This window comes from Xiphias gladius, chromosome 3, assembly GCF_016859285.1.
Source record: "Xiphias gladius isolate SHS-SW01 ecotype Sanya breed wild chromosome 3, ASM1685928v1, whole genome shotgun sequence".
Classification (NCBI taxonomy): domain Eukaryota; kingdom Metazoa; phylum Chordata; class Actinopteri; order Istiophoriformes; family Xiphiidae; genus Xiphias; species Xiphias gladius.
The window spans coordinates 16,116,200-16,142,823 of NC_053402.1; the positions used below are offsets into that span (position 1 = coordinate 16,116,200).

The 26,624-nt window shown below is 42.0% G+C and overlaps 3 protein-coding genes across 6 annotated transcripts; 2 read left to right on the forward strand and 1 right to left on the reverse strand.

Moving 5' to 3' along the window:
- Positions 1-1,026: 1,026 nt before the first annotated feature.
- ndel1b (nudE neurodevelopment protein 1-like 1b) lies at positions 1,027-10,763 on the forward strand. The gene is made up of 9 exons (XM_040123712.1): positions 1,027-1,127; positions 3,877-3,973; positions 6,202-6,355; positions 7,220-7,368; positions 7,839-7,975; positions 8,096-8,263; positions 8,350-8,441; positions 8,670-8,815; positions 9,004-10,763. The coding sequence occupies exons 2-9, from the start codon at positions 3,888-3,890 to the stop codon at positions 9,092-9,094; spliced, it is 1,023 nt and encodes a 340-aa protein (XP_039979646.1). The 5' UTR covers positions 1,027-1,127; positions 3,877-3,887; the 3' UTR covers positions 9,095-10,763.
- A 147-nt stretch (positions 10,764-10,910) lies between these two features.
- On the reverse strand, positions 10,911-20,195 carry LOC120786869 (medium-chain acyl-CoA ligase ACSF2, mitochondrial-like). 4 transcript variants are annotated; one of them, XM_040122620.1, is made up of 17 exons: positions 20,044-20,195; positions 17,573-17,735; positions 16,224-16,419; positions 15,464-15,592; positions 15,080-15,133; positions 14,749-14,867; positions 14,441-14,603; positions 13,104-13,199; positions 12,871-13,022; positions 12,694-12,785; positions 12,512-12,588; positions 12,303-12,410; positions 12,070-12,221; positions 11,759-11,900; positions 11,401-11,511; positions 11,173-11,241; positions 10,911-11,075 (listed from the first exon to the last, which is right to left on the reverse strand). In XM_040122620.1, the coding sequence occupies exons 2-17, from the start codon at positions 17,692-17,694 to the stop codon at positions 11,025-11,027; spliced, it is 1,833 nt and encodes a 610-aa protein (XP_039978554.1). In that variant the 5' UTR covers positions 17,695-17,735; positions 20,044-20,195; the 3' UTR covers positions 10,911-11,024. The 4 variants fall into 4 exon arrangements, with proteins under 4 accessions (XP_039978554.1, XP_039978546.1, XP_039978561.1 ...); XM_040122612.1 differs by lacking the exon at positions 20,044-20,195 and adding an exon at positions 18,931-19,138; XM_040122627.1 differs by lacking the exon at positions 20,044-20,195 and adding an exon at positions 18,167-18,183.
- On the forward strand, positions 18,969-21,771 carry atp5pd (ATP synthase peripheral stalk subunit d). The gene is made up of 6 exons (XM_040122644.1): positions 18,969-19,185; positions 19,685-19,824; positions 20,285-20,381; positions 20,469-20,540; positions 20,956-21,018; positions 21,525-21,771. The coding sequence occupies exons 1-6, from the start codon at positions 19,183-19,185 to the stop codon at positions 21,654-21,656; spliced, it is 507 nt and encodes a 168-aa protein (XP_039978578.1). The 5' UTR covers positions 18,969-19,182; the 3' UTR covers positions 21,657-21,771.
- Positions 21,772-26,624: the final 4,853 nt, after the last annotated feature.

A 26,624-nucleotide genomic window follows, 5' to 3' on the forward strand; every position in this document is an offset into this window, starting at 1 on the left:
TCTAGCTCAGACTGTAGGCTGTCAAAAATATCAAATAAATGGTTGAATCGCAGCTTTTTTTTTTAAAAAAAATGTACATTCAGCATCCGGTAGCCTGTGAGACAAAAAGGAAAGATGGCAGTGGTGTAGGAACATTTGAGAAATTAGAATATCAAACCATCACCGCATATTTCAAAGCTAAATTAGGTTAAAAAAAATTTTAACAGAGAATGAGGACATAACGAACTATAAGTAGGTTAACGGATAACTATCAGGTAGGCTAAATATGGTGCACTTTATAAAACTAGGAGGGAACGTTGGGCTCTTGATGTTCCCCAACCACGTGTGGTGGTTCATTGCCTGACATCATGTGCCACCTTGTGGCAACTTGTGCTGCTAAAAATCTACAAATCTGAATCTAGCAGATCTACTTTCTCTCTCTCTCTCTCTCTCTCTCAAAAGACTTTATTAACAAAAATAAAATTGCATTTCATCACAGTCCAAGCATTAAATATTATCAATGGAAATGAAGGGGGAAAAACAAAATATAAAGGACAAGGACAACGGCACTCAAAAGAAAAGAGAATGAATGAACTCTGAGTGTTTTAATCTTTGTTTTGATGACATTTTAGAATTCATAAAATATGTGAAACTGTGGCAGAAAACAGAAAATAATGGTCATCTTTTTTTATTTGAAAAACGACATTTAAAAAATAAAAATCCGATAATAATCGTCACATTTATAATAAAAATCAATGTTGGGGTCTTTAGCTCAAAAATAAAAATATTCCCAATATATTACGACCCCCTCTAAACCGGTCCCGGGCCACCGGCTTTATGTCCTGTCTAGCCGAATCTACTTCTACAGTCGCCCTACCCATTTCCGACGTCAACGCCAATTACGTCAGCGCGCACGTCCATGTCGGGACCTACGTCGGTTCCGGGAGACGCGTTGGCAATTTCCTAAACACAGCTCGGTCACTTCAGCATCATCGGAGGCCAGGCCAAGGGAGGGGGGGGGGGAAGAGAAGGTGTGTGTGCGCGCGTGGGTGTGTGTGTGTGTGTGCGCGCGCGCGTTGGATGTAACACCGGCTGGAAGGCGACCTGCCGAGACAGAGGACAGTTGGGCACCGGTTGGACATGAGCAGGTAACGTAACTCAGCGGTTCGCTTCTTCCGTTTTTTGATGTGTTTCGCGTTTGACTTGCGGGCGTAATGATGCCGGGCTCGGCCGCGGCTCCCGTGTGTCCGGCGAGACGCTCGGTTTCAGCTTTGATTTAGTTTTTTTTGTTTGTTAGTTTTCTTGTTTGTTTGCTTTCATACGCCATTGGTTTTCACTTTTTTTTTCCCCTGCCGTCCGTTCTCTTTGAACACGAAGAAGCGTACAGTTTGGTTTCAAGCTATGCCTCCGTACCGTCTGTCGAACCGCGCCATATCAGCCTTTTAAATAAGCGACCTAAATGACAACCTGCCGCAGTTCAGCCAAACCTGGCCCGAAAAATCTTACTGTGTTAGTTTTTTTTCCTCTTTTTCTTCAGGGATGCTCTAGCGTATTAAGTTTTGTAAAGTGAAAAATATTGGCTGTAAATGATCCACCGGTTATTTATGAGGAATGTCAGCTGTCATCTTTACAGTAGAGCCTCCTAGTGTGGGTTTCTAATGTTCACTTTAATTTCCCTGACTTGTTATATTGAACTTCTAGCATTTTCCTAGCAAAACTACACGTTCTCCTGCTGCTAACCCATAACACAAAGGAACAAAATATGGGCCCAGGTCTGGCTAACACCAACACCACACCCTGTAAAGCTGTAGGTCTGATTATTATTCGCATTAGAGCGAACAAACAAGACAGTTTGATAAAAGCATTCGTGTTATCCTCCTCGCCCCTCTCTCAGGCCCCAAATATAGAAATCTGACTACATCAGTGTCGGCGCTTAAATTCTTAGTAAGCACCTAGTCATCTACAGCAAAAAGAGGATGTAGAGACACGACTGTGGGAAAGGAAACTGTCCCTTCACTACTACCTTCCCCAGTCCGTAATTTCCAGATGTCTCCGCCGTAAGTGAATTGTCACTGTCACCGTGTCTGCTGGGTATTGTTACAGCAGACAAATAGATCCAGGGGTCAAGCTGGCACCGCTCTGAAGGATGCAGAAATGAGAGAGAGGGAGAGAGAGAGAGAGAACAGGAGCTGTCATGTATTCTGGCAGAGTCTCGGCACTTGACCTGTTACGTGATATAGCCGAAGCTTTTCATCTCATTTTAAGTGATGTATACTGTTACCAGTACATCGGCGCTCTGACCTCGTCTATCCTGAATATGGGAAATAGCTTTGGGAGGGGGTAAATCTCTTTGGGCCCATTAGATTTAGGTATTCTGTCACTGGTCAGTGGGCTAATGAATAGCCATGTCTTTTCTCGAAGGGGGCCCTTTTTCCTGTTTAGGACTTTGATCCGAATCGCCATGGAAACAGTTTCCTGTGCCTCCTGCCTTTCTGGAGACCCACAGAGATCAATGGAAAAAGCACAGGGTCACGTTCAGCATCATAACAAATAGAGATCCGCCATGTTTGCTAGATTACCTGGAACTTCCGGTCTCTGCACATAATCAGAAGAAAAATTTTGGGTGGTTGCCAGGAGAGATTTGGAAGCACTCATTACTCATATGATGAACATGTTATGTCATTAGCAGCTTTGAAACAATTTGCTCTCTCCACCCTTACGGTATTTTGGACCCCAGTTTCCTTTGTTATTTCCAGAGTAGTGTACTGACACATGAGGGGCCTGCAGCGAGTAAACTGTTGCTGACGCCATCTCAGAGGAATGTGCCTCTGAGTCTAGACCATTTTCTTCTTCTTGGCAAGGAAAATAACATATCCTCAGCCTTGCCTAAGCCCAACCCAAGCTAGTCTGTCCAAAATATAATAATAATAATGGCTACAGTAACATATGCCACTAGATTTTCTTATTTATATAAACACTTTTTGCACGGACAGTTTTAACAGTAATCAAACCAAATCCCCCAGGCCTTATAAATAGCCTATCTGCTGGACATCCCTAGGAGCAATGGTAGTGCTTGGGGCAGCAGTTGCCCCCCCCCTCCACACACACTGAACACGCACTGAACACACACAGCGGCTCTTTCCAGATGTGTTTAATAATTTCCTGAAACCTGCCTTGTAGGTCCACATGGATCACAGAGTGAGGCAGAGTTTAGTAGCTCACCAGAAAAGAGGAACAAACGTCTAGTAAAGTGTTAACAGGAAGGAAGATGAAAAAGTTTTAACACTTTGTCAAAACTTCAGAACTAGGCGACATCAGACAGGTTTGATCTATCTGGCGTCAGCCGCACTTAATTAACATGGATTGCTGCGAATGAATTAGTTACGTTGATGTCACATGAGTTGAGCTGTTAGAAGTAAAGTTAGAACTTTAATGATTCATTGACGCCTTCTTCTACTGGGGCCGGTCATCGAGGCTGTTGTAGAAAAGGCTCGTCATTCTGGCCACTGACTCGGATTTTTTCAGTGGGTAAATTTTCATCAGAGGCTGCGGCTAGGGCCACTGATCCATGAGTAACTAAGGATGACATGACCTCAGTTACAGGCTGACATGGCCAGGGCGCTCCGGCTTTGTTTGCCACTTTCGAGTTAAGAGAGGGCCGTTTTTAATCTTGATTTGTCTCGTTGTTCAGCTACGAGATAAGAAGGGAGTGCACTCTACCTAATTCCACATGCCAAAGGGTGCAAATAGTGAAAGTGTTTCACCATGCTTGAGTCAGCCGCTGTTTTTTCTTTTTCTAAATGCTTGCAGATGCTAACCTTGCATAATTCTCATATATACACTCCTAGCTGATACAAATGGCTGTGAGGCTAATAAATATGTCTATTTAATCCTCAGGGTGCCCTGACATGGACACAGAGATGATTCCCAAATTTTCGTCAAAGGATGAGGAAGTTGATTACTGGAAGTCACAAGCCCTCAAATATAAGAAAAGGTAGGGAAACATGGTTTAATTCTCATTTGATGAGATAATATTTTTTTACTGAATTGCTTTTGCTGTGTGAGCTGGCCTGTGTAGCATAATGTCTCTATCCATGTTTAACATCTCACTAAAATCATTCACGATGGACTATGCACATGAATATGGACTAGATGTTCTATTGTGTTCTCAGCTTTCTGTACATGAAGAATATTACTGTTTGCTCTCTAGGCTCATTCTTGAAAATTGGGTTATGTAAAAATGTCTAACAGTTTACTTTGTGATCTGTCTTGCAAGGACTTTCAACCAAATATCAGTTGAAAGCAATCCCCCATATTAGATAAAAACTCGGAAAACATTCAAAACTCCCAGCAGCAGTCAGACAACTTTGTTTTAAAAGTTGAAGATGTCATTCTTGCATAATAGGCGGATGCTATTTTGCTGAATATGATGTTTTGTCTTTAGCTTGGAAAGATGTGATTACACAATCATTTTCTCATTATCTGTAATCAAATGTTTTCAATTTTTTTTTTTTTTTGTGGATACATCTATGCTTAAAGGCTTCAGCACAGAAAGACTGTGTTTAGCCATATAATAAAAAAATGTCCTGACAAGCTTTTTGAAATCAGTGCCCACAAACTGCTGTGGCTTACTCGGGAGGAAATGACTACATCTTTGATTTCTTAAACGGAGGCCAGAGCGTATGTGGGGATAGGCAGCAGCGGTGCTCATGAGTGTCTTGCAAATCTTTGTTAAACTCGGTCTGTTGAACTCAGTCTGCCTATTATATTTTATTATTTGTGGAGTTGGGGCAGATTGTTCTCGCAGAGAAAGTGTAAAACCGCACAGAGAAGGTTTAAATCCTGGTGGTTTTCTAAGAAATTCCCACTGTGGGTACATATTGTAGGAAAAAAAAAAAAAAAGCATCAACCCATGGAAAAAAAAAACCGCCAAGTATAGACAGTAGTTAGCCATGGCTTTTCTCTCACATGTTTTGCTGCATACGTTTTCTCACTTTTACATTAAACCAGTCACAGTGCCAACATACAGTGTTAGGTACCTGTTGAGAAGTTATCTACCTGAAGTGATTTATTTATTTATTTATTTTTTGACTTTTTCCCTTTTGTTGTCACCAGGCTACTTGGACAGCATACAGTCTCCAATCATCACTAAAAGACTAAGTCATGTGAAATGCATTTGTATTTTACCACATTTAGTGCTAATATTCACACACTCACACAGTTATTTAGTTACCTCTAGGTCACACATATTTGGTTCTCTTGGTCATTTTGAGTTGTGAGAAGCGTGAGGAAGGTTAAACAGGGAAGTTACAGAGCCCAGCGTGCTGATGAAGCAGCCTCTGTGGCGCTGGTATGTGTGGAACGAGCCCTGCACAACAACTGATTCATGGATTCCACGGTTGTGCAGAGCCACTGAGAGGCCATTCTCCCAGCACAAGTCAGCTGATCTCAGGGCAGTGTAAACTATGGTGTCACCCACAACAGGCAGACAAATTAGGGTCAGTTCAGATTACTTCAATTCAGAGATTATAGCACTGAACACTGATTCATTTTCCTTCCTACTCTACATTGACGTATTTACTTAAGTAGATACACATGTACACACACACACACACACACACACACAGCAGAAACTAGGTAATAAATAATCCTGTGTTTTTTTTTTCCAAAGGTTGCCCATGAAGGGTCAGTGCTGACCAGCGTGTGCACACATCCTGTTTCTTAACCCGTATCCTCATCCTGTTTCTTTGCCCTCTCATTTTCTCTTCATCCCTGACCCTTAACCCCTCCTACAGCTGCGGACACATGACAGCAAGCCTGTTTTTCTGAGCTACTTCTGAAACACAACTAGTGTCACAGTTCAGCTGTCTCTTTAGGGCTGTCTATATATTTAGAATGCTTAACTCGACAATGCTGAGCAGCACACAATTTCCTGTTTGGCAGAGGCAGGATTGGAGGTTAAAAAGCTGCAAGTATCTGAATGGCTTTTCATGCAGGTTTATTTCTGGCCAGTAGAGATAAAGCTGCTAGAACATGCCTGAGCCTGGCTCATCTTACAGGACAAAAGCCAGTCAGTTTTCCAGAGCTCATGCCCGCGGTCATTCGGCCATTCAGCTCTACACAATTGAATGGTGGATGATGAACAGGGTAGCTGGTAATTGACAATGACTGTTTATGTTTTTCCCCACATTGTCTGTGTGTGTGTGTGTGTGTACCATCCAGTTGCCATGATGCACAGGAGGAGCTGCAGGAGTTCCAGGAGGGCAGCCGTGAACTGGAAGCTGAGTTGGAGGCACAGCTTGGCCAGGCCGAACACCGCCTCCGAGACCTGCAGTCTGAAAACGAGAGACTGAAGAACGAAGTGGCCAACCTCAGGGTAACAGCGCCCGCTGACTTGCTGTGAAAGTTATTTTGGAATTCGGCTGTGGGTTAGGTCACTAATCAAGTCATTTGTGGTTACTTAAGAGGTTATGTCATCTGTTGAATCCTGAGGACAAGGTCCAATGTCTGATTTGTATGGCAGGTGTTAATATGGCATGCCCTTAGGTAATCCTCCAGCACTCCTTAATTGGATGTCAGGATAAGGAGGAAGAAAATAGAAAACTGCAAGGACATGTTTGGTTGTTAACCACAGCAGGCATTATCACTAGTCAGAATTTTCAGTGTGCTCCTTTGGTGATCATCTACATCGTTCAGCAAATCACCATATATACATTGAGGATACTACCGTTCCTCCTGTGCACTAGGCTGAAAAGCATTGTGATTTTATTTTATTTTTTCACATGACCCAACATGTGAGCATGCTTGCAGCAGCTAATGCTAAAAACAAACTGCGTAAATGAACCAGAGAGACCATGAATCATTCTTTCCTGTCCTTGTGCCTCAGCGTGCCACAATACAGGCATGCAGCCCCTAGCACTGACTGTACCGTAAAGTACCCCCCAGCAAATGAGCCACAGGGCCTACCCAGGAAACAAAGAGGCCCTATGAAAGTGAAGTAATGTGGAAGAACATCTTTACATGCTGTCTCATGATCGTATGACTCACCAGGTTTCCCCCTGTGTTGTTAAAGGCTGTTAATGAAATAAAATAGGAAATGGTACTTTCACACAGCATGCCTACCAAAAAGGAATGACAGCATATGTTTCCTGGAAAAACAGGTCTCTCTGATGTCCTTGTTTTCCTACATACACTCATTTCCGAGCGCTGTTCTCTTCTTTATTCTCTCCGTCTCCATCAGGAGAAGCTGGAGCAGCAGTATGCCCAGAGTTACAAACAGATTTCCGTGCTAGAAGATGATCTTGGCCAGACACGAAGCATCAAGGAGCAGCTCCACAAATATGTCCGTGAGCTTGAGCAGGCGAACGACGACCTGGAGAGAGCCAAAAGGTCAGAGTGATTAAGTACATTTTGGTCAACGTATGCATTATTGTAGCACACTGCAACAAAAAGCACAACATCTTTCATTCTGCTATTTTGAAATGAGATGAAAGCTTAGAGTAGATATAGTAGATAGTATTTGTGACATATTTTGATGATTTTAATGCCACTGTCCTTATTTACTTCTTGTTAGGTTGTCAGGGTTTGAAGAATATAAACAACAGTAATTGGCCAGATAACATTTTCGTGCATTGCAAGAGCGTTCTCTGTCGTATCACAAAAAGCACATCATCCCACGTGTTTCAGTTCAATCAATACAATGAAAGATGTATTAATTTACAGACTACCAAACATAGCGGTTCTATAATTGATGCCCTGCTATCACATTCTGGGGATTCTGTGATGGTTCTCACGTTTTGGAGCTAGAGTAATGACCATGAAAGATATTAACAGTTGTGCCCCTCATTTTCTATGTGCAGGGCTACAATTGTGTCTCTTGAGGACTTTGAGGGCCGTTTGAACCAGGCCATTGAGAGAAATGCCTTCCTGGAGAGTGAGCTGGATGAGAAGGAGTCTCTTCTAGTATCTGTGCAGCGGCTGAAAGATGAAGCACGAGGTAAAGGCAAAGCCAAGGGGAATCCGATCTGCCCTTTTGCAGGCAACATGTCAGGTGCTGTAGCCATGTGTGAGGTGCCAGTGGAGGAGTATTTCATGAGTTTGATTCTGTCTTCTGCAGACCTGAGACAGGAGCTGGCAGTACGGGAGCGGACTACAGATAGGATGTCGGCACCCAGCTCACCCACCTTAGACATCGACAAGATAGATTCTGCAGTACAGGCCTCTTTATCCCTCCCAGCCACACCTGTAGGAAAGAGCATAGAGAACCCCTTCATCAACCCAAAAGGTCGGGATTGATCTCACTCTTATATTTGAACACTGGAGATGGAAAATGAACTGCTATGTGTACTAATATTGGCTTGTTTGATCTAGCTTTGACCAACGGCTGTGGCAGCTCATCCCTCACTCCCTCTGCTAGAATCTCAGCTCTTAACATTGTTGGTGATCTCCTGAGGAAAGTTGGGGTAGGTGTTATTCCTTTTAAATGAAAAATCTACTTTTTAAAAAAAATCATTTTGGATACAGCGTTGTGGTATTTTAGGGCTGACAAAGTGAACTCAGAAAATGCTATATTATTCTGAATAGCTTGCAGAGCACTGAGGAACAATGTCTCATCAGCCACAGAACAACCAGACATACTGTATGTTTGTGATGAGGCTAAATGCAGATTGTGTTTCCTATTTTGTCCCTAGGCCTTGGAGTCCAAACTCGCCGCCTGCAGGAACTTTGCCAAAGACCAGGCAGCGAGAAAAAATTTCTCCACCGACAATGGCACACTCATCAACAGCAATGCCACCAAATTCTCTCACTCTCTACATACCTCTTACTTTGACAAAACGTGAGTCCCCGGTTATTTCTCAACCTAGAACACAGTTTGACAAACTCAGATTTGCCTGAGTTCAAATTCAGGTCACACCATAACCTGAAAATGTGCAGAAAATAATTAGTGTATTATACCTGCTGTTTTTTCATATTTGTTAGTCTGTCCATGTTTACTTATGTTATGCGTGTCCTTGGCAACTGTAGGACTGTTAATGGATTGGATCCTAGCTCCTTGACCTCCATGGCATCATCCAGAACTGTGTCTCCACCAGGCATGCTGCCTCTGAGTGTGTGAGGCGTCCCCATGCCACACAAAGCTCTAGTGAAACTCCTATCCACCCAGGACAATGTGGGAACAGAGAGGACACTTGAAATACCATTACATTTTTTTGTGTGTGTGTGTGTGTGTGTGTGTGTGTTTGTGTGTGTGTGAGTGTGAGAGAGAGAGAGAGAGCGGGTTTGAAAGGAAGAGTGATGTGTGCGTTGGCCTGTTTGGGATTGTGAATTTTTGAACTTGATGTGTGGAAGTGAGGCTTGACTATACAATTAACTTGCCTCCAGTTTGCAGCTCTCAATGCATCTGTGAGTAGGCGCACAATTAACTGTGCATATGTTCCTACCACATACTTGCATGTGCCTAAAGCTGTACTGTACTGTGCTTGTATGAATGTCATTGCAATGTGTTGTTCTCTAGATGTCAACCCTGAACTGGCTGTATTCTTAGTTCCGCTGTTCATTTGAAAACTACTATCCCTGACAAAAGGTCCTTAACAGACTACAGCTTCATCTTAACCTTCTTTTTTTCCTGTATTTTTCACTTAAATTGCACAGTTAAACTAATTTCAATTTAGAATGTATTATATTTAAAAAGGGATATGTTCATATTAATTAATTTATCTCACAATATGCTTTAAAATGCAATATTTCCTATTTGCAATCTTCTTGCATGTGTGCATATGTGATGTGGGGCTGAAGAGGTGTTGTTGGACCCCATATTCATGACTGAAGTGAATGTTGATCGTTCAAAGCCATGTAGCTATAGTGCAGTCTTTCTTCTTGTTACTGGCTACTTTCTGTAATTAATCTGGAAGTAGTCTCCATGTTACAGGCTGGAAATATCAGCTGGTTCTGTCTTCTGGGTTAAACCTGCACTTGAACAAACCTGTCCTTGCAGGTTTCGCTTGCAGTCGAGTGTTTTCCTCTGTTGACATCCATTGGCATTTTGGAGGAACAGTTTTGCCTTTTTTAAATGTTAAATGTATTTTTTTTTTTTTTTTTTTTCAAGTGCTGTGACAGGCTCGTTTACCTCATTCTGATGTAATGGCAATTATCCACGGTGGATTCGTAACATGAGTAGGTGAATTTAGTTTTATAAAGCTCCAGCTCACACAAAAGTATAATCAGAGAAAAACAAAACTGACTCAAGGATCTTTTTTGAGACTGTCTGTTAACTTTGGCTGGTGTATGTGCATTCTTGGTAAAGTGTGGCCTTTGTGTCATGCAGCACATTTGCTGACTATCACTTAATTCGAACTTGACTCTTGGATTGTTAGCAGGTTGAATATTGGCAATGCATTCATTTTCCATCCTAGATTATTGTCTCAATCCACTTTGCCCACAAATTTCTTCCTGTCATAGATCTTTGTGTCCCCATCTTGACATCTTGGAGCATATTGGAAGCCTTCAGTTTTCGTAGTTATTTAATATGCGATGTCACTTTGGGCACTCTATGAGCCTGTTACTAAAGTGTGTTCTACCCTTAGTGTATATAGCTTGTAAGGATGGTAATTTTGCCTACCACATTTGTATATACTGACATTTGGCATAAAGGCCCTATTTATTTCAGATTCTGTATGGCATGTGTTCAGATAATGAGTTTTACTGTCATACATTGGTTAAAGCCATTGTATTACGTTATCAAATTGGCAAAATTGTTTAAGTAAATAAAGATTGAGATGATAATACGCCGTGTGCTTGTGTCATACATTGTAATTAAAGATGATGTAGTTTGACGAAACACCTTGTGTTAAGAATTTATAGTCCAACAATGATTACCAAGGTCAGTAATGAACTATAAAGATCAAAGATATAGGCCCACTGTTAAGGTAATCAGTTTTTATTTTTATATAAACATTTAAACATTGAAGGAATCAAAAACAACATTGATATTAAAGCAGTCAATCAATGGTATAGTTCCAGTTCAGCTCTTGGTGCCAGTCTACAAATTAAAGGCCCAGCTGCTTCTCCATATCCTGCTTTAATACGTTCTTCTTGATCTGGAAAAACACAAGGTAGCAGTCGTCTTAGTTTTATTTTGATTAATTATAAATCATATTGACGGTCTGGACATATTGGTATTAGAGCAGAAGTTACCTTTCCAGAGGCCGTCAAGGGGTAGCTGGTTACAAAGATCACATAGTGTGGGATTTTGTAATGAGAAATCTAGAAGAAAAAAAAAAAATATATATATATATATATACATACATACATACATACATACAGAAATATAAATAATCAGTCCACGGTCCACATCGTGTACAGCTGTGCTCTGAGGTTGGATATGTTGAGCTCTTGGCAGGTCTATTTGTCACCTGCTCTCACCTGTCCTTTGCAGAACGCTCTTATCTCCTCTCTACTGGAGGTTTGACCCTGCCTCAGCCTGATGCAGGCACACACCTGCTCACCCAGCCTCTCATCTTTCACTCCAACCACCTGGGAAACAGAGAAACAGAACACCCGGAGTTCAGACCAACCACCACAGCCGATTAATGTGACATCTCCAGAAAATATATGTGAAATACATTCTCATAGACTGCGCATTGTTTACAACAACAACAAAAAGAAGAGGTTTGGGCTATTGCTTCCACGCTGAGAAGGACAAAACTATAGCTCCGCTGTGCATCGTTGCCATCAACTATTTCGAAATACTTTGCTGCCCTCCAGTGGTTTTGAATCTTACCTGCACCTCCTGCACTTTGGGATGCGTATAGAGAAATTGCTCTATCTCAGCAGGGTAGATGTTCTCCCCTCCACGGATGATCATGTCCTTAATACGCCCTTCAATGCAGCAGTATCCCAGACTGTTCAGGCTGGCTGTGTCACTGTGTAGAGGAAAATTGAAGAGAAAAATCCCATATGCAGCATTTCCCAAATGGATTCCCAAGTGGTGCATCGACCTCTATGCCACTAACGTACATATACATATAGACACTGTACATAAAACATTCTTCTGTTGAGCTGTATATGGTTCTAAGTCAAGAATTTTCTTACCCTGTCCTGTACCAGCGATCCTGGGAGATAACCTCTCCGGTTTTCTCAGGATCGTCCCAGTACCCATGCATGACACAACTCCCTCTGATCATCAGCTCTCCCGGTGCCCCCAGAGGGACTACCTCCCCAGTAGTGGGGTCCGCCACTTTCGCCTACAGTTACAGTCATACTGTCAGTCACAGTGTTGTCATGGAGATGTTTAGATAACGGTTGTTCGAAAGAAGGGGGCATACCTCGGTGTGGCTCATGATACATCCAACAGTATTTATCTTCAGGTCCTCGTTATCTTCTGGGAATCCTATAAATGTAATGGGGCTATTCTCAGTGGCTCCATAACCTATCTGTTAAAACATGATGGATACATGTTCTTTTTTGCCGGAGTAGCATCTCTTCATTTTTTGTTTGCGTTATTTGAAAAAGCACAGGACATGCAAACGCCTACCGTTATCTCTTTAATGTTCAGATCTGTTTTCAGTTTTCTCACAATCTCAGGGGGGCACGGAGAACCTGCCATGATTCCTAAAGCACATCAAGCAGACAAGGGTGCCTCAAATAATGTCCAAACATTGTTACACAACAACACCAAATTCTGTACAACACAGTTTGGGCCTTCAAATTTCTTACCACATTCAAGTGATGACAAATCATACTTGTGTAAACCTGGGTGGCTAAGCATGTCGGTGAACATTGTGGGAGTGCCATAGATGAAGTTGCACCTTGAGTAACAATAGTTGGTAGTCAGTGAAAGTGCACAATACTATACATTTGAAAGTCATTTGGGTGGTGAGCAGCATGTCGTACCTTTCACTCTGAATGGCCTCTAAATTGGCATGGCTGCTGTAGGCAGAGAAAGGGAAGACAAGCGTGATGCCATGCACGGCCATACTCATCCCTCCAAGCACGGAGCCAAAGCAGTGGTACATGGGTACAGGCACACACACTCGCACCTGAGGCTGGAGGAAATATGGAAAATGAGATTACCCACGTTTCACTGTCTGCATCTTCTTCAAATCGAGAGATAAATATGGACTTACTCTTGATCCATAACCCATTCGGAGACCCAGGAAGTAAGCATTATTTACAATATTGTGATGGGAAAGAGTGGCTCCCTTTGGACTCCCAGTGGTACCCTAAAACAAAAACATGACTCAATCTGAATCGTTGTTAGATCAACACTCACCGAGCACTTTATTAGGAACACATGTACACCTGCTTGTCCGTAAAATTATCCAATCAGCCAGTCATGTGGCAGCAGTGCAGTGCATAAAATCTTGCAGATGCAGGTCAGGAGCTAAAGTTAATGGTCACATCAAACATCAAAATGAGGAAAAAATGTGATCTCAGTGACTTCAAACATGACATGACTGTTGATGTCAGACACACTGGGTTGAGTATTTCGGAAACTGCTGATCTCCTGAGATTTTCACACACAACAGCCACCAGAATCTACTCAGACTGGTAAGAAAAAACACAAAAAGATCCAGTGAGCAGGAGTTCTGCGGACGGAAACGCCTTTTTGATGAGAGAGGTCAGAGGAGAATGACCAGACTGGCTGGAGCTGACAGTAAGACTGCAGTAATCCAGATAGCCACTCTTTACGACTGTGTTGAGTAGAAAAGCATCTCGGAATACACAACACAACAACTCATGAAACCTTGAGGCAGCTGGGCTACAACGGCAGAAGACCACGTCAGGTTTCACCCCTGTCAGCCAAGAACAGAGATCTGAGGCTGCAGTGAGCACAGGCTCACCTAAACTGGACAGCTGAAGACCAGAAAAAAGGTAGCCTGGTCCCAGATGGTAGAGTCAGAATTTGTAATGGTGTTGGGAATGTTTTGTTGGCACACTTTGGGCCCCTTTATACCAATCATTCATCGTCTGAATGCCTCGGCCTATCTGAGCATTGTTGCTGACCACGTGCATCCCTTTATGGCCAGAATTTACCATCTTCTAATGTCTACTTTGATCATGATAACGCACCAGGTCACAAAGCAGAAGTTGTCTCAGACTGGTTTCATGAACATGACAGTGAGTTCAGAGTACTTTAATGGCCTCCCCAGTCACAACGTTTTGAATCCAGTAGAACACCGTTGGGATTATGGTAGGACGGGAGACGGGCAGCATGAATCTGCAGAAAATATGCGATGCAATCGTGTCAACCTGGTACCGAATCTTAAAAGACTGTTTCCAACATCGTGTTGAATCAATGCCACGAAGAACCGCGGCTGCTCTGAGAGCGGAGGGAGGCCCTACCCAGTATTAGTATGGTGCTCCTAATAAAGTGCTGAGTGACTGTATGTTACATCATAATGTCAGACGAAGTAATACAATGCATGTGCGCTGGTGTAAAAGGTGCAATACTGAAGGTTACTGATGTGAACTGAATGTTGATGGGATCATCGAAGGAGAGCTTGCGCTGCAGATCCATCAGCTCTTCGTGGTGCCGACTCTCTCCTGCTTGCATCACATCCTCTACATGGAGCATCCCTGGCTGTCTGCTATCTGTCACAATCACCATACGCAAGTCTGGCACCCTGGCAGACCCAAGACAGGATCTTTATATCATACCCAAAACCATAAATTACACATCGTGCCCTTTGTGAAGTATTTACTGTGTCTTACTCACATAATGATACTAGAAATAATAAAAATCATAAGATTTTCAGGAACTTGTCATACCTGGAGCTTTTGATCATGCCAGCTGGCGTCATGTCGATCTCTGGGCAGACCTCCCTCAGCATCTCACAGAACTTCTGGGTTTTATAGTGGGTAGGGCAGACCACTGCTTTACATTGGACCTAGACACAACATATTCATTCGGTTGAATTTACATTCCTACACGCTTACATTTAAGGATTTTGTTAGCGTGAAAGTAGTAATTTGTCAGCCGTCAGTTGTCTAAACTGACATGCTTTTGTATTTTACTTTGGTTAAGTAGCATGGTAAGTATTTGGCTAGGCACAGTAGGCAGGCTAACGCACTGTGACACAACACTGGCCGAAGGTTGTACCTTCTTTAAAACAAACTCCACTTCCTTCACCTGATAGGCTGGGTTCAGCGACACCTGCGAAGACAACAACAGTCTAGAGTCAAGTCCATTCATGCAGCCCCTCATCATACATTTCTCAGAGGCCTTTACGTATCATACCATACACGTCAAGCCATATAACATATTGCATCATGCTGTGTATAGAGGTTAATACATATTATGCACTTATAGTGACCTGTTAAACATTTATGGTAAAGACACCCTGGATAAGTTCAGAGTCCTGCTCACTGACACAGGGCAGGGGCTTAATTTGTCCAGTCACTGAACCGAAAGACTGTCTGTCTAGCCACAAGGCTACACTGCTGTAAATGTACTTTTAAAGGCACGCCCAGCTCCCAAACTGACCAGTATAATTCCAGCCTTGGCTGAAGCAAATTGGAAAAGGATCCATTCATATATGTTGGGTCCCCAAACTCCGAGTCGTTCGCCTCGCTTCAGGCCCAGAGCAAGGAGACCTGCAGCCACCTTTTCAACCTGCACCAATGAATGCCACAAGAATATTAGACAATTCTTTCTTTTTTTCTATTGCATACAATTTAATTAACCTGTCATTTATACAAGCCTTTTGATTATTTCTTATTTCTTCCGAAGACTTGAGCAAGACAACTGATATTCATATCATGAAACTAAATTTGATAAGTGCTGCTTGATTTGGAAACATTGATAGACCAGAGCAATAGTTTTACGGAGGCACATTTTTGCATCCCAGGACTACATGTGATTTCTTCAGGTGTCAAAAGGTCAAACCACTATTTTTATTGTCTTGCAAAATTAACACTGACAGAAAAAGTTGAATTTATCAGTGATTTGAGAAGCTGGGGTCACTCATTAGCCCCCACTCATTAATTCCCACTCCTAAGTCAGTGTTAGTTATTGAAATAGGAGAGCTGAAGTGTTTAGTTGAAATTAAAATCTCATGACTCTTGACTCCAAGTGGCAAATGATTGGATCACTTGATTTCAGCTTTCCTGGAGAGACAATCAATCTCAAAAATATCAACTGAATAGGAAAAAGCCATTGGTATAACATGAATTGTGTTTAAAGGTTGATACATGTATGAAGGCTCCTGAAAGCCTGAGCTAAAGGCTCAGAATCTGAGACGCACATCTTGCTGAAACTGTGCAAAGGTTTTCCGGATGCCGTCCTGCAGGAAGACCACAGCTTCACGGTCAGGCCAGCGCTGCACCGTGGCATCCAGACTCTGGCCAACAGTCAGGGGGAGCAGAGAGTGGGAGGAGGTGCCATGGACATAGCTGCTGGTCAGAGAGGGTTTGCGAGGAGGACTGTCCACATGGAGTGACCTGGCACAGGGGTCAAACACAGTGCACGGACTATGACTTGAGCATCATAATTAACTGCAGATTTTGAAGAGAATGCGCACTGATTATTTGCCATTCCTCCGCATACAGAATACACGAGGCTGTTTAAACAGTAAGCCTTGGATAAGCCTAATGAATAAGACATAAAAACATACACCGTGCCAAGGCAGTCAGACTTAGGTTCAGTCCTAATGGCCAAGAAAAATCAATGCATGAGCTAACTAATGCAAGCAAAAACATAATTTTGAGGAGACATTGTTTAGGTGCAGTGATGTGACCCTTAAACTAAATAATCATACGGAAAAACACTGAGCTCATATTGCTTACAGACAGAATAGTCATGGTTAGCCTTTGAATACATGAGGGCCAGAATTGACCTGGCAACCGTTTTCTTCTTCTTTATGTTTTTTTTGTCAGCAGGAATTCAGGGTTTTCTCTTTTTGTACTGCGAAGGTATTACTCCCGAAACTCTCCAGTACCTTGGGTCATTAACGACCCATAAAAAGATCCGTTGAATCCATAGACATATCCTAGTAATTTTCTACTCTTTTTAAGCCAAAAATAGTTGTTACCAGGAATTAATAACTGTCCAACTGTCGAATACAAAGGCCTTGGTTTTGGAAGACTTTGCATTGCTGAAGGGGGGAAATCATGCCTAAGAGATGCTTAATCAGTGATAGAGAACAAACCTACCATTGTGGTGCATCGGTGATTATTAACATCCCAACAGGCTGCAAATGAGAAATGCAAGAACTCAAGGGTACGCCGAAGGTTAAAGTCTGGGAAAAGTGGTTGTTTGATTTGACAACCTCCAGCCAAAAAGCCAAATAAACAGGGAGACAGAGACAGTGCAGCTGTACTGTCTGGGTGGAAGAATTATGTATAATCAACTGTGATCAATTAACAATGCTTGTGTAGATGGAGGTCCAGGCTAGGCACGTAAGGTCTTTGTAAAAGACGACATGGCCTACTTTTAATCAAGGACTTGAAACCTAATTAGTATTTAGATGTCCCACAAAGATCTCTGTCACTTGATTTCAAAGCCATATTTATTTCAAACCCTTGCAGACTTGAATGGAGCACAAACATCCGTAATAAAACCTCTGACCTCTGAACACGAAGAGCGCAAATTTACCGATAACGCTGGCGCAAACTTGTGCTGCATGTTTTCCACGTCTTGCCGCGCTGGAGTCCATCCGCAGACCCGAGCCTGAGCGCGCCGGACCGTAGCAGCGAGGAAGAAATCAGCGCCGACATCGGTCTGAAGTATCACACGCTCGGCCTGTCTTAGCTGGAGTCTGAGGAATCCGAGTAGAAGACACTGGGTCACAGCAGTAAACGAGCAGGTTCCTACCTGCCTCTCTCCGCTCTGGTTTTATCACCATATGTGTAATATTTAACCTCCACTCAACCTCACTGGCCGAGAGATAAGAGTCTCTTCGCCATTTGTCCATTTAAAGCACATTTCTGGATTCAATTAACATGTAAAAAAAAAATACTTCATTGGTCAAAATTATTTTAATAACTTTAATGAAAACACAACTTTTTTTAAAAATTGTTTAAATACAGCTGCAACCGTACGTGAGAGGGAAACCTTCACGTTTCTTACAACCGTCAGCACAGAAAGATCAATGGTCGAAACAATAAGGTTGAACGGATGAGATACTCATAATTAAGTACGCAGACACTGGCAGTTTGATTATTTGGAAAAACCAGTCTGCAGAATTACATTGAGTGTGTTTTGCCAGTTAGCGAGCGGCCCCACGTGATCACAGCCGACGGAGGCTGCAGTCCGGTCAGAGCTTGATCCGACCTGACGCTGACGGGATGACGTGTCCCAGAAAACATTCATACGCTTCATACTATGCTCGCGCGATGAGGGGGGGTTCACACGGTGCGACGCCTGCTGGTCGGTTTTTTTTTTGTTTTTTTTTTTTGCAACTACTTTTGCCGGGCTTGCCGTCGGTTCTACGCCGTCGGTCTTTCCAATAATCGAGAACGAGCTCCGCTGTCCACAGTACATCCCGAGGAACAACTCACTGAAGCGCTTTCTTTTTCGAAACTGACACGGTGCGCCGTGGTCACTCAGCCGCACACGATAAATACAATAAAACAATACAATACAATAAAACGCTGCTGCCTTACTTTTAAGATCCATGCACCAAGAGAACATTTGAAAATGAAAGACAGGTATGGTATGGTATATTTGGTATGAAGAACATTTTTTTTAGTGTCACTGTAGGTCATATATATATATATATATATATATATATATATATATATAGTGTTGATGTTGCACTGTCGAAAGGCAAAGAGGTAGAACCTTTATTTTGAAGAGCACCTAGCAAACCTAATTGAGAGAGCGCACTAGCCAATCGGAAGCAAGTTATCGCTGAAGGCCCACCCACCAATGAAAAATAATCATTGAGCGGTTAATTACTTTTTTTGTGTTTTTTTTTTTTTTTGCCATATTTTAAAAAACGACAAACCCACCTGTTTCTGGTTTCTGTCTGTGTCAATTGTTCCCGAAAGAAAAACAAACTCGCTTCTAAGCGACCTACACGGCTCGTTTACCGTTGAAAAAACCCTGACGTTTGTGTGTTATTATACCACGAATTATAATCGTTCATCTTTAAACATCGAGACCAGCAATTGGCGGCTTTGTCTAATTGACTCTTAAAATAGCTCAGTTCCGTTTCCGGTCGGTCGCTGGCAGTTCGGAGGGAGAGCTTCCTTGTCCTGTTGATGGTGAGACATGTCGCTCAAATGTTCAACTTTAGCAAAAAAAAAAAAAAAAGATGCTTGTTAACACACTGTCGCAATCTCATCGAGCAGAACCGTTTAGAAAATATGACGAAAATGACACCAAATTAAAACTTCTGCTGCTTATTCCGTCTGTCCTGGGTGGGTGTTGTTGTGACCTTGCTAACGGTAGCTTTGCTTGCTAAGTGGCGTTAATCAATTCTCCATCAGACTGAAGTACATGATGAGAAATAACACATGATCATATACGATTATGAAAGGCGTGGAGGACGACACAGAAATGACCGGTTTCAGACGGTGCGACATGGTTAAGACGGTGCCCAAACGGTCATTTGTTTGTTGTCCACTGAACGAGTCTCAAGACTGGAAACGGGCCGGTGGTTTGTAAGAGCAGAGTGACCGAAGAGGAGGCATAACGAGCAGCGGAGCCGTTAATGTGAACCACTGGTCAAATGTCAACGTCGAGTCTTTCTGTCCCCCTCAGATAGCACATCCTCGAAGCATGGCTGGGAGACGAGCTGCACTCAAGGCCATTGACTGGGTGGCTTTTGCAGAGAGGGTGCCACCCAGCCAGAGGACCATGTTCAACAACCTGAAGACACGAAGCGATGCCATTTCTGCAAAGTTTGTATTCCCGGTCAAATACCATCTGCAGCATTTGCCATTGTAATCACGAAAAGGCCTGATCTGGGTTTACCTTCACGAGTGTAACAGTGGTGCTTCACCGACACTTTGGCATAGCAATTTCACTTCGAAAGTAGGCATTAAGCGGATATTCTCATGGGTAGCAAGAAGCTCCTGGGTTCAATCCCATCAACTGGATTTTGGATTTTCTCCCCTTACCTGCCTGTCTACAGACACTTCCTCCCACAGTCCAGTATCATGCAGGTTTGGTTAATTGGCGACACTAAAGTACTTGTGGGTGTGGGATGTATGAGTACTAGGGCAGGCTACGGGCCTCTGCACATTATAAGTGAATATAGGAAATGATCTGCTGGGCGCTCTTTTTAAACTAGCGGTGCTATTTTAACCAGGAACGGTATGGTAAGGTGTTTGTAACCAGATGGTCTGTGTGTGTTCACAGGCTCGCCTCACTGCCTGAGAAACCTGCCGCCATTGACTGGAGCCACTACAGGTCAGCTGTGGCTAAGGCGGGCATGGTGGATGAGTTCGAAAAGAAGGTAAGAGAAGATCATACAGTGAACAAAAATGGTCGTATAGCAATTTATTGTTATCGCATATAGCAATAACCTTCTGTTCCCCCTCAGTTCAGCGCCCTGAAGGTTCCTGAGCCTGTAGATACTCAGACAGCGCTCATCAACTCTCAGGAAGCAGAAGCGGTGAGTGGTTCTGTGTTAGGAGGCCAGTAGAAACCTGTGTTTCCTCCCATGAACTCCTTTAAAAACCAGCGATCATTTTGGTACTTGATCATTTTTCGCAAAATATAGAAAACTACCACACGGCGTGCGTGTGTGTGAGTGTGGTATCGAGATTAAGTATAGTCAGGGGATTTTTAAAAATTGTATGAAGCATAAATGTTGTGTGTAAACACCAGTAATCACTGAAAATGAACCAGACACTTATAACTTATTTTGCTTTAAATACAAATTTTACAGATCTTTATTATAACAACAATGTTTGAGATTTTTTTTCTAGCAGTAAAAAAAATTAGCCTTGCCATTTTAAAACCGTATCATCCACAAGTGCGTCGGTTTTAAATGGCCTTGACATAGTGTACATGTTTCTTTCTCTCAGAACACAACAGCTGCTGCCTACATTGAAGCGTCCAAAGCTCGTATAGCCCGGTATGAAAAAGAGGTGGGTATTTTCAATTTCAACTTGCATCATCAGCCCCTGTGTGAATCATTGACACAGCAGAATGTGGCATTAAACACAAATCTACAATTCGGATTACACAGACATGCAGACTTAAACTGCCACTTTCTGGCGATAGGAGCATTTTACATGGAACCTCTAGTGTGTGTGCACTGTACTACAAACAACTTTTTTTTTTTTTTTTTTCTTTAACTTGTATTTATTTTATTTAAAATATGCGCACCACACGAGTCACTCCTTTACTTGAGGTGTGATAGATCCCTGCAGCTAGAAAAATCTAAACGCAGAGTAAATTCATCATCTGACACTGTTGCTCTTTAAGATCCTTTTGTCTGCTGTAATACCTGATATTCTGAAACTGAAATTGTCCCAGGAGTAAATTTCATACTTTCTTATTTTCACCAACCACCTTTAATTTACCAGATTGAAGTGGAAAGACTTAATCAAAATCCCTCTTTTGTCCCGATCCTCTGTTCTAACTTCCCCAGCTGGACAAATTCAGGAACATGATTCCCTTTGACCAAATGACCATCGAAGATTTGAACGAGACCTTCCCAGAAACGAAGCTCGACAAAGTGAAACATCCTTACTGGCCACACAAACCAATTGCTGAACTGTAAAAGTGCCACTCTGATTAAATTATATAACGTGTATCTTCATCCAGGAAAAGCTGTACAGTATGTGTATAAAGTCCATGTTTGCTCATCCAGGAGTTTATAAAATGACTGAAAATTCTTGTTTTGTTTTTTTTAAATATTTGTTTTTGCCGCCCCCCCACTGTAAGAGCTATATGAATGGAGGGGAGAAATGAAAAGGAAACATGACATATTTGTTTGGTTTCTCCTTAATTAGACTTAAGTGATTTTTGAAAGTAAATCCAGAAAATATGGTGCAATGTTCTTACGTTTTTTGACCAGTAAAAATGAGTAAAAGGTCGTCAATGTTCACAGGCCCATTATAAACAACCCCTCAGATCCCTCCCAGGCAAACAACTGTTATTTTATTACTGGATTTCTTCCCAGGCGTCATGAACTCATTTTGATCTGTTGGACTGTGTTTTCTTTCTAAATTTGGTATGAAATATCCTCCAGCACTTACTGAAAATCAAACCCTTGTGGATACACTGATGAGTTTTTAAGTACACACTTGGCCAAATGACTCTCAGCAAAAAGAGTATGGTTTCCTTCCCTCATGGGGTCACTGTTGTCTTTGAGACAGAGACTTGTAGTTGTCAGTTTTCTCCATCAGCAGGGCAAAAGTGCTCTAAGTGTCTTTACCCATGTCTGCAGGCAGGCACGGCTCATATGCTTGAATTGATGTCTTATTGTACTGGATAGATCCAGTGTTGCATTAGACAGATTCAAGTCATCGATCAGTGCGTGGACAGCATGTCTGGACTTCAAATTATCACAGCCCCATTCCTTTTATTACGAAGTGTCATTCATGTTCAGGCTTTGTTATGACTACAGCATAGATCTACACTTCACCACGGCTGGAAATACGAGCAGTCTCTCTGGGGTTGGAGCAAGACTTTAAACATAAATCTTGTTTTCTGTGCTCTCACTGCTCTGTTATTATGGCTGTGGTTTGTGGGCTAATGCTGTACATAACTCGGTTCCATCGGTGCAAGCATTATGGTGATAAGTGGAGGAATGTACCCCGACCTAAACATTGTCATTGTCTCAGGATTCTCGGAATACAGCGGCGGTGTGATACAGCAAGCTTCAACAAGAGACTTTCTTCCTGTGGGGGGCAGCATCTGTCAGAGAGAGGGCTCAGATGTGTCCCTTACTATGAGCATGCATGAGATAATCACTCATCCAGTCATTATAAAATCAATTACTTTGAGGGGTTTTAGTTTGGTTTGTCCTTTATTTTTTGTAATGAAGACTTTGCATTTTGCTGGGTTTTTTCAAAGCAGAAGACTAGCAGAACGAATCGGTACATTTGCATGCATGCGGTTGTCATTTAAAGCACCATGCTGGTGGTTTTGCATGTTTTAGCTGATTTACTACAAATCACTGAGACTTTGCTTTATATCGAGCCATTTTGCAAACCATGTTAGTGGGTTGTAGAGATTTGCAGTGGTAGAATAAGTGTTCAGATGCTTTACTTTAGTCAGAAGACCCGACTGTAAAACTACTTAAGTTAAAGTCCTTTATTCAAAATCATTTTTAAGTAGAAGTACATAAGTATTATCAGCAAAGGGTAGTTAGAGTATTTAAAGTAAAAGCACTCAATATGAAGAACAGTCCCTGTGTTATAAGCAGCATTTAAATGTTGTAGCTGGTTGAAGTGAAGCTAATTTTAACTAGTTATTTTTGGTAATTTAATCATTTCATATTTTATAAAGCAATCAAATGTTTCTGATGTAAAATCCCAAATTTCCAAGTAAGTAGTAACTAAATAAATGTAGTAAAGTACAATGCGCAGTATTTTCCTCTGAGACATAGAGGAGTGCACGCACGAAGAAGCAGAAAAGTGCTCAGTGTACGCAGTGTACAAGTACCTCAAAATTGTACTTAGCTACATTCCACCACTGGACACGTGTCTGCTGTCCCAGACATCCAGTTGGTTCCGCTCATTTCCATACAGCATGGATATTACTTTGCACACTCTTGAACTCTTTCTTGAGCTAGAGTATGTAATCCCTCACGGTGAAAATTAAGTTTGTGTTTATTTCTGTCAAATTTACTTTATTGTTGTGATGTAACAAACCGAAGGCTTTTCAAATCAATGTGTGCTTAGAGGGTTTTTTCACACAATGACATACAGATGTTCATTGTGATGGATTACACAACATAAGCAGGTTATAAGAGCCCGCTGACTGATCCTCATACTGTTTATAAATTAAGGGAACACAATGGATGCGTGGAACAACAGGAAAAATACATCAAAAATCTTGAACCGCACATAAAAATGGGATCCAAGAATATTATATTAATTATACATGATTCGTAGTTAAGGAGCTATAACTTGCAAAACAGACATTTAATGAGAGGGGGTTTTAGGACACCCCAGAATTACAAAAGCCAGAATTACCTACCTCCACATGCCAAATACTGAAGGAGAATTAACAAATCAATGCAACTCAAACGTCAAACCTAGGCACTATATATTCTATGAGTGAAACTGAATCTACAGTTTTTGATACAAACATGACTTTCAATTTTCCATATTTACTTCTTGAATTAACAATTGACCAACAAATGATAAAGTAAAATTTTTAAAATAACTTTGAGCCCTGCAGTAATCATAGCAGCGGGAGTGGAGTTGATTGAGAGAAGCTTTTGTCTTTCAGCAGCCTCACATTTTTTAAGCAAAAGCGCAGAGGACGATTTCCCTGTCCGCACACCGAGGCTCCTGTGCCCTCATTGCCACTCTCTCTATGATTTCCCCACTCAGACGTGTTATGCATTCCACAGCCGGGCCGTGATAATCCTCCCAAAATCTACACATTATGTCATACCGACGGCGGGCACTTGTCTCTGCAGTCTGCAGTGGGGTAAACCTGACGTGAATGTGGTGCAACAGGAGCACGCAGCTCCACAACTGCTTTCTCAAGAAGCTGCTCGAGACTTAGATTAAAAACACTACAAGTGGAGCAAAGAATGGAAACCATAAGGGGATGAAATAAACATTTCCTTATGTTTTATTGATTTCTCATGTTTGGGGTCTCATTTATCAAAAATGTCCTCTTTTTATTTTGTTTCTGTCATTGCCAACAGTTTATTGTCACAGGCTTAAAAGCAAAGTTGTAGTTTGACTTTAGACTTTGTAGCAGAGCTGTTGTGGATTAATCAATCAGGTTGACCTTTGACCTTTTGGAGTGCAGGCAGGTCCCTAGCAATGTAATAGGGTTCTGAACTTCAGTTGAGGGTCACTGGCTGTCACCTGTGCTAAGCTACTATGTGAAACAGCTACATGCATGAGTGTGTGACCCCCGACAGCTCTACTTTCCCTGGGCTCAGCCATGTTTTTCCCAGCTGAGCGTTCAGCTGTTGCCAACACTTGTCCACTTGATAACTGTTGCCTTAGCTCAGAACTCAGCACGCCCGTTTTACAACCAGTAATGATTTTAATGAAATTCCTCTGCTCCAGTCTCACATGTTAGCTAAAGTCTACAACAAAGTCTAAAACAGAATATTTTATTTTTAAGATTGTATTGAGCGAAATTACAACCGTTTTCATCCAACCAAGTAAAAATTCTGTTTGATCTATCTTTGACACTAGGGTGTGTGCAGCGCTGTGCTATGCATGAGTTGGCGTGTGACAGGCCCTAAATTCCTCTGATGCTATCCTGAACTAGGCAGCTCTGTTGTTGGTTTGGATTTCCATTTAACATGGGCGCACATTGTTAAGGAAGCACGCTCAAATGACTTCCTAGCTTTATTTTTTAATTTTTCAATTTTTTGGCGAAAATTGCGCAAAAAGCAAACATAATAATGTTAATGAGATGATTTTTAAAAAGGAACTTACTATTCATTATACTGTAATAATTTTTCATTTATTTCAAATTGAAAACTCAAACTAGAGTTGAATTGAATTAAATGCTCCTTACTTAATACAGGTTAGGAAAAGTCTAATCTAAATTTAAACTATCTACCACTACCACATTGCTTCACTAGGGCAAAAGCATGACTATCTGTTATAGTTTGAACTGATGTGGCTTTGGTGCATGTGCTCTCCTGTTTGATTATGAGTCAGCTTTGCACATAAGGGGCGGTTGTAACCACTGTTCTATGCTTACAGTTTTTAACCAGTGTCTATATCACTGAAAATACCATGAAACGTTTGTCATTTGTAAATATTTGATTCGGATCACGGTGGTTGCTGGCTTGTGGCTTTAAATTGTGTTTATGCATACAACCCCCTGGTCGACAATAAGAACAGAAATGATTTAAAAACTAAACAACAGTAGGTTGCATCTATTCCCTCTTCTGATGAGTCCTCGTCCCTCAAGAATCGATCCATCATTCTCTCTCCCAAAAGCAAACACATCACATCCGCTCCTGTGTGAAAATCTAAGTGTTCGCTTTCTACCTATCCATCACACAACCTATTATGCTCCTCATTTAGACATCCATCAAACGTCACACGTTCAGTTACACAATCCATCATGCTCTGTACTTGTCCCGCCATTGGCTGATGATCTTTGTCGCTCCCACAATGCCCAAAGATGCGAGTTTCCTTTAAAGGCTAGAGGGCACGTCCCTGTCGCCTACAAATTCTGATGGCTGAATTTAGACACAAACCACTTTTTTCTCCCGTCATCCAAGGGCCAGGTCAGAGGTCAGAGGGGGTTGGCCTGGTTGCCAAGGAGGGGTCCACCAACAAGGCAAAGCCTTGCTCAATGGCCTGTGCAAACAGCAGATCTGCCAGCCTGACCGTGACTCTGACAGGCCTGAGAGCAGAGTGGCCCAAGCAGATTGCATTATCACAATCAGACAAGGAGCAAGGGTTGATGAATGACAGGTTGTATAGAGCTCACAGCAGCAAGCTCATTTACAGCCAAGATTAAGTCAAGAGAGCTATAGAGGCAGGATAAGCTTTTGTTATTGTGATCATTGTAAATTTCTGTTCACCCA

Coding starts and splice junctions, on each gene's coding strand:
- LOC120786869 (XM_040122620.1), bottom strand. CDS start 17,694: ATGTCGGCGCTGATTTCTTCCTCGCTGCTACGGTCCGGCGCGCTCAGG. Junction 14,604..14,748: donor GGCATGATCAAAAGCTCCAG/GTATGACAAGTT, acceptor TGGGTCTGCCAG/GGTGCCAGACTTGCGTATGG. Junction 12,786..12,870: donor GAGGCCATTCAGAGTGAAAG/GTACGACATGCT, acceptor TTGTTACTCAAG/GTGCAACTTCATCTATGGCA.
- ndel1b (XM_040123712.1), top strand. CDS start 3,888: ATGGACACAGAGATGATTCCCAAATTTTCGTCAAAGGATGAGGAAGTT. Junction 7,369..7,838: donor GACCTGGAGAGAGCCAAAAG/GTCAGAGTGATT, acceptor TTCTATGTGCAG/GGCTACAATTGTGTCTCTTG. Junction 8,816..9,003: donor ACCTCTTACTTTGACAAAAC/GTGAGTCCCCGG, acceptor TGGCAACTGTAG/GACTGTTAATGGATTGGATC.
- atp5pd (XM_040122644.1), top strand. Junction 20,382..20,468: donor TGGATGAGTTCGAAAAGAAG/GTAAGAGAAGAT, acceptor GTTCCCCCTCAG/TTCAGCGCCCTGAAGGTTCC. Junction 21,019..21,524: donor TAGCCCGGTATGAAAAAGAG/GTGGGTATTTTC, acceptor TAACTTCCCCAG/CTGGACAAATTCAGGAACAT.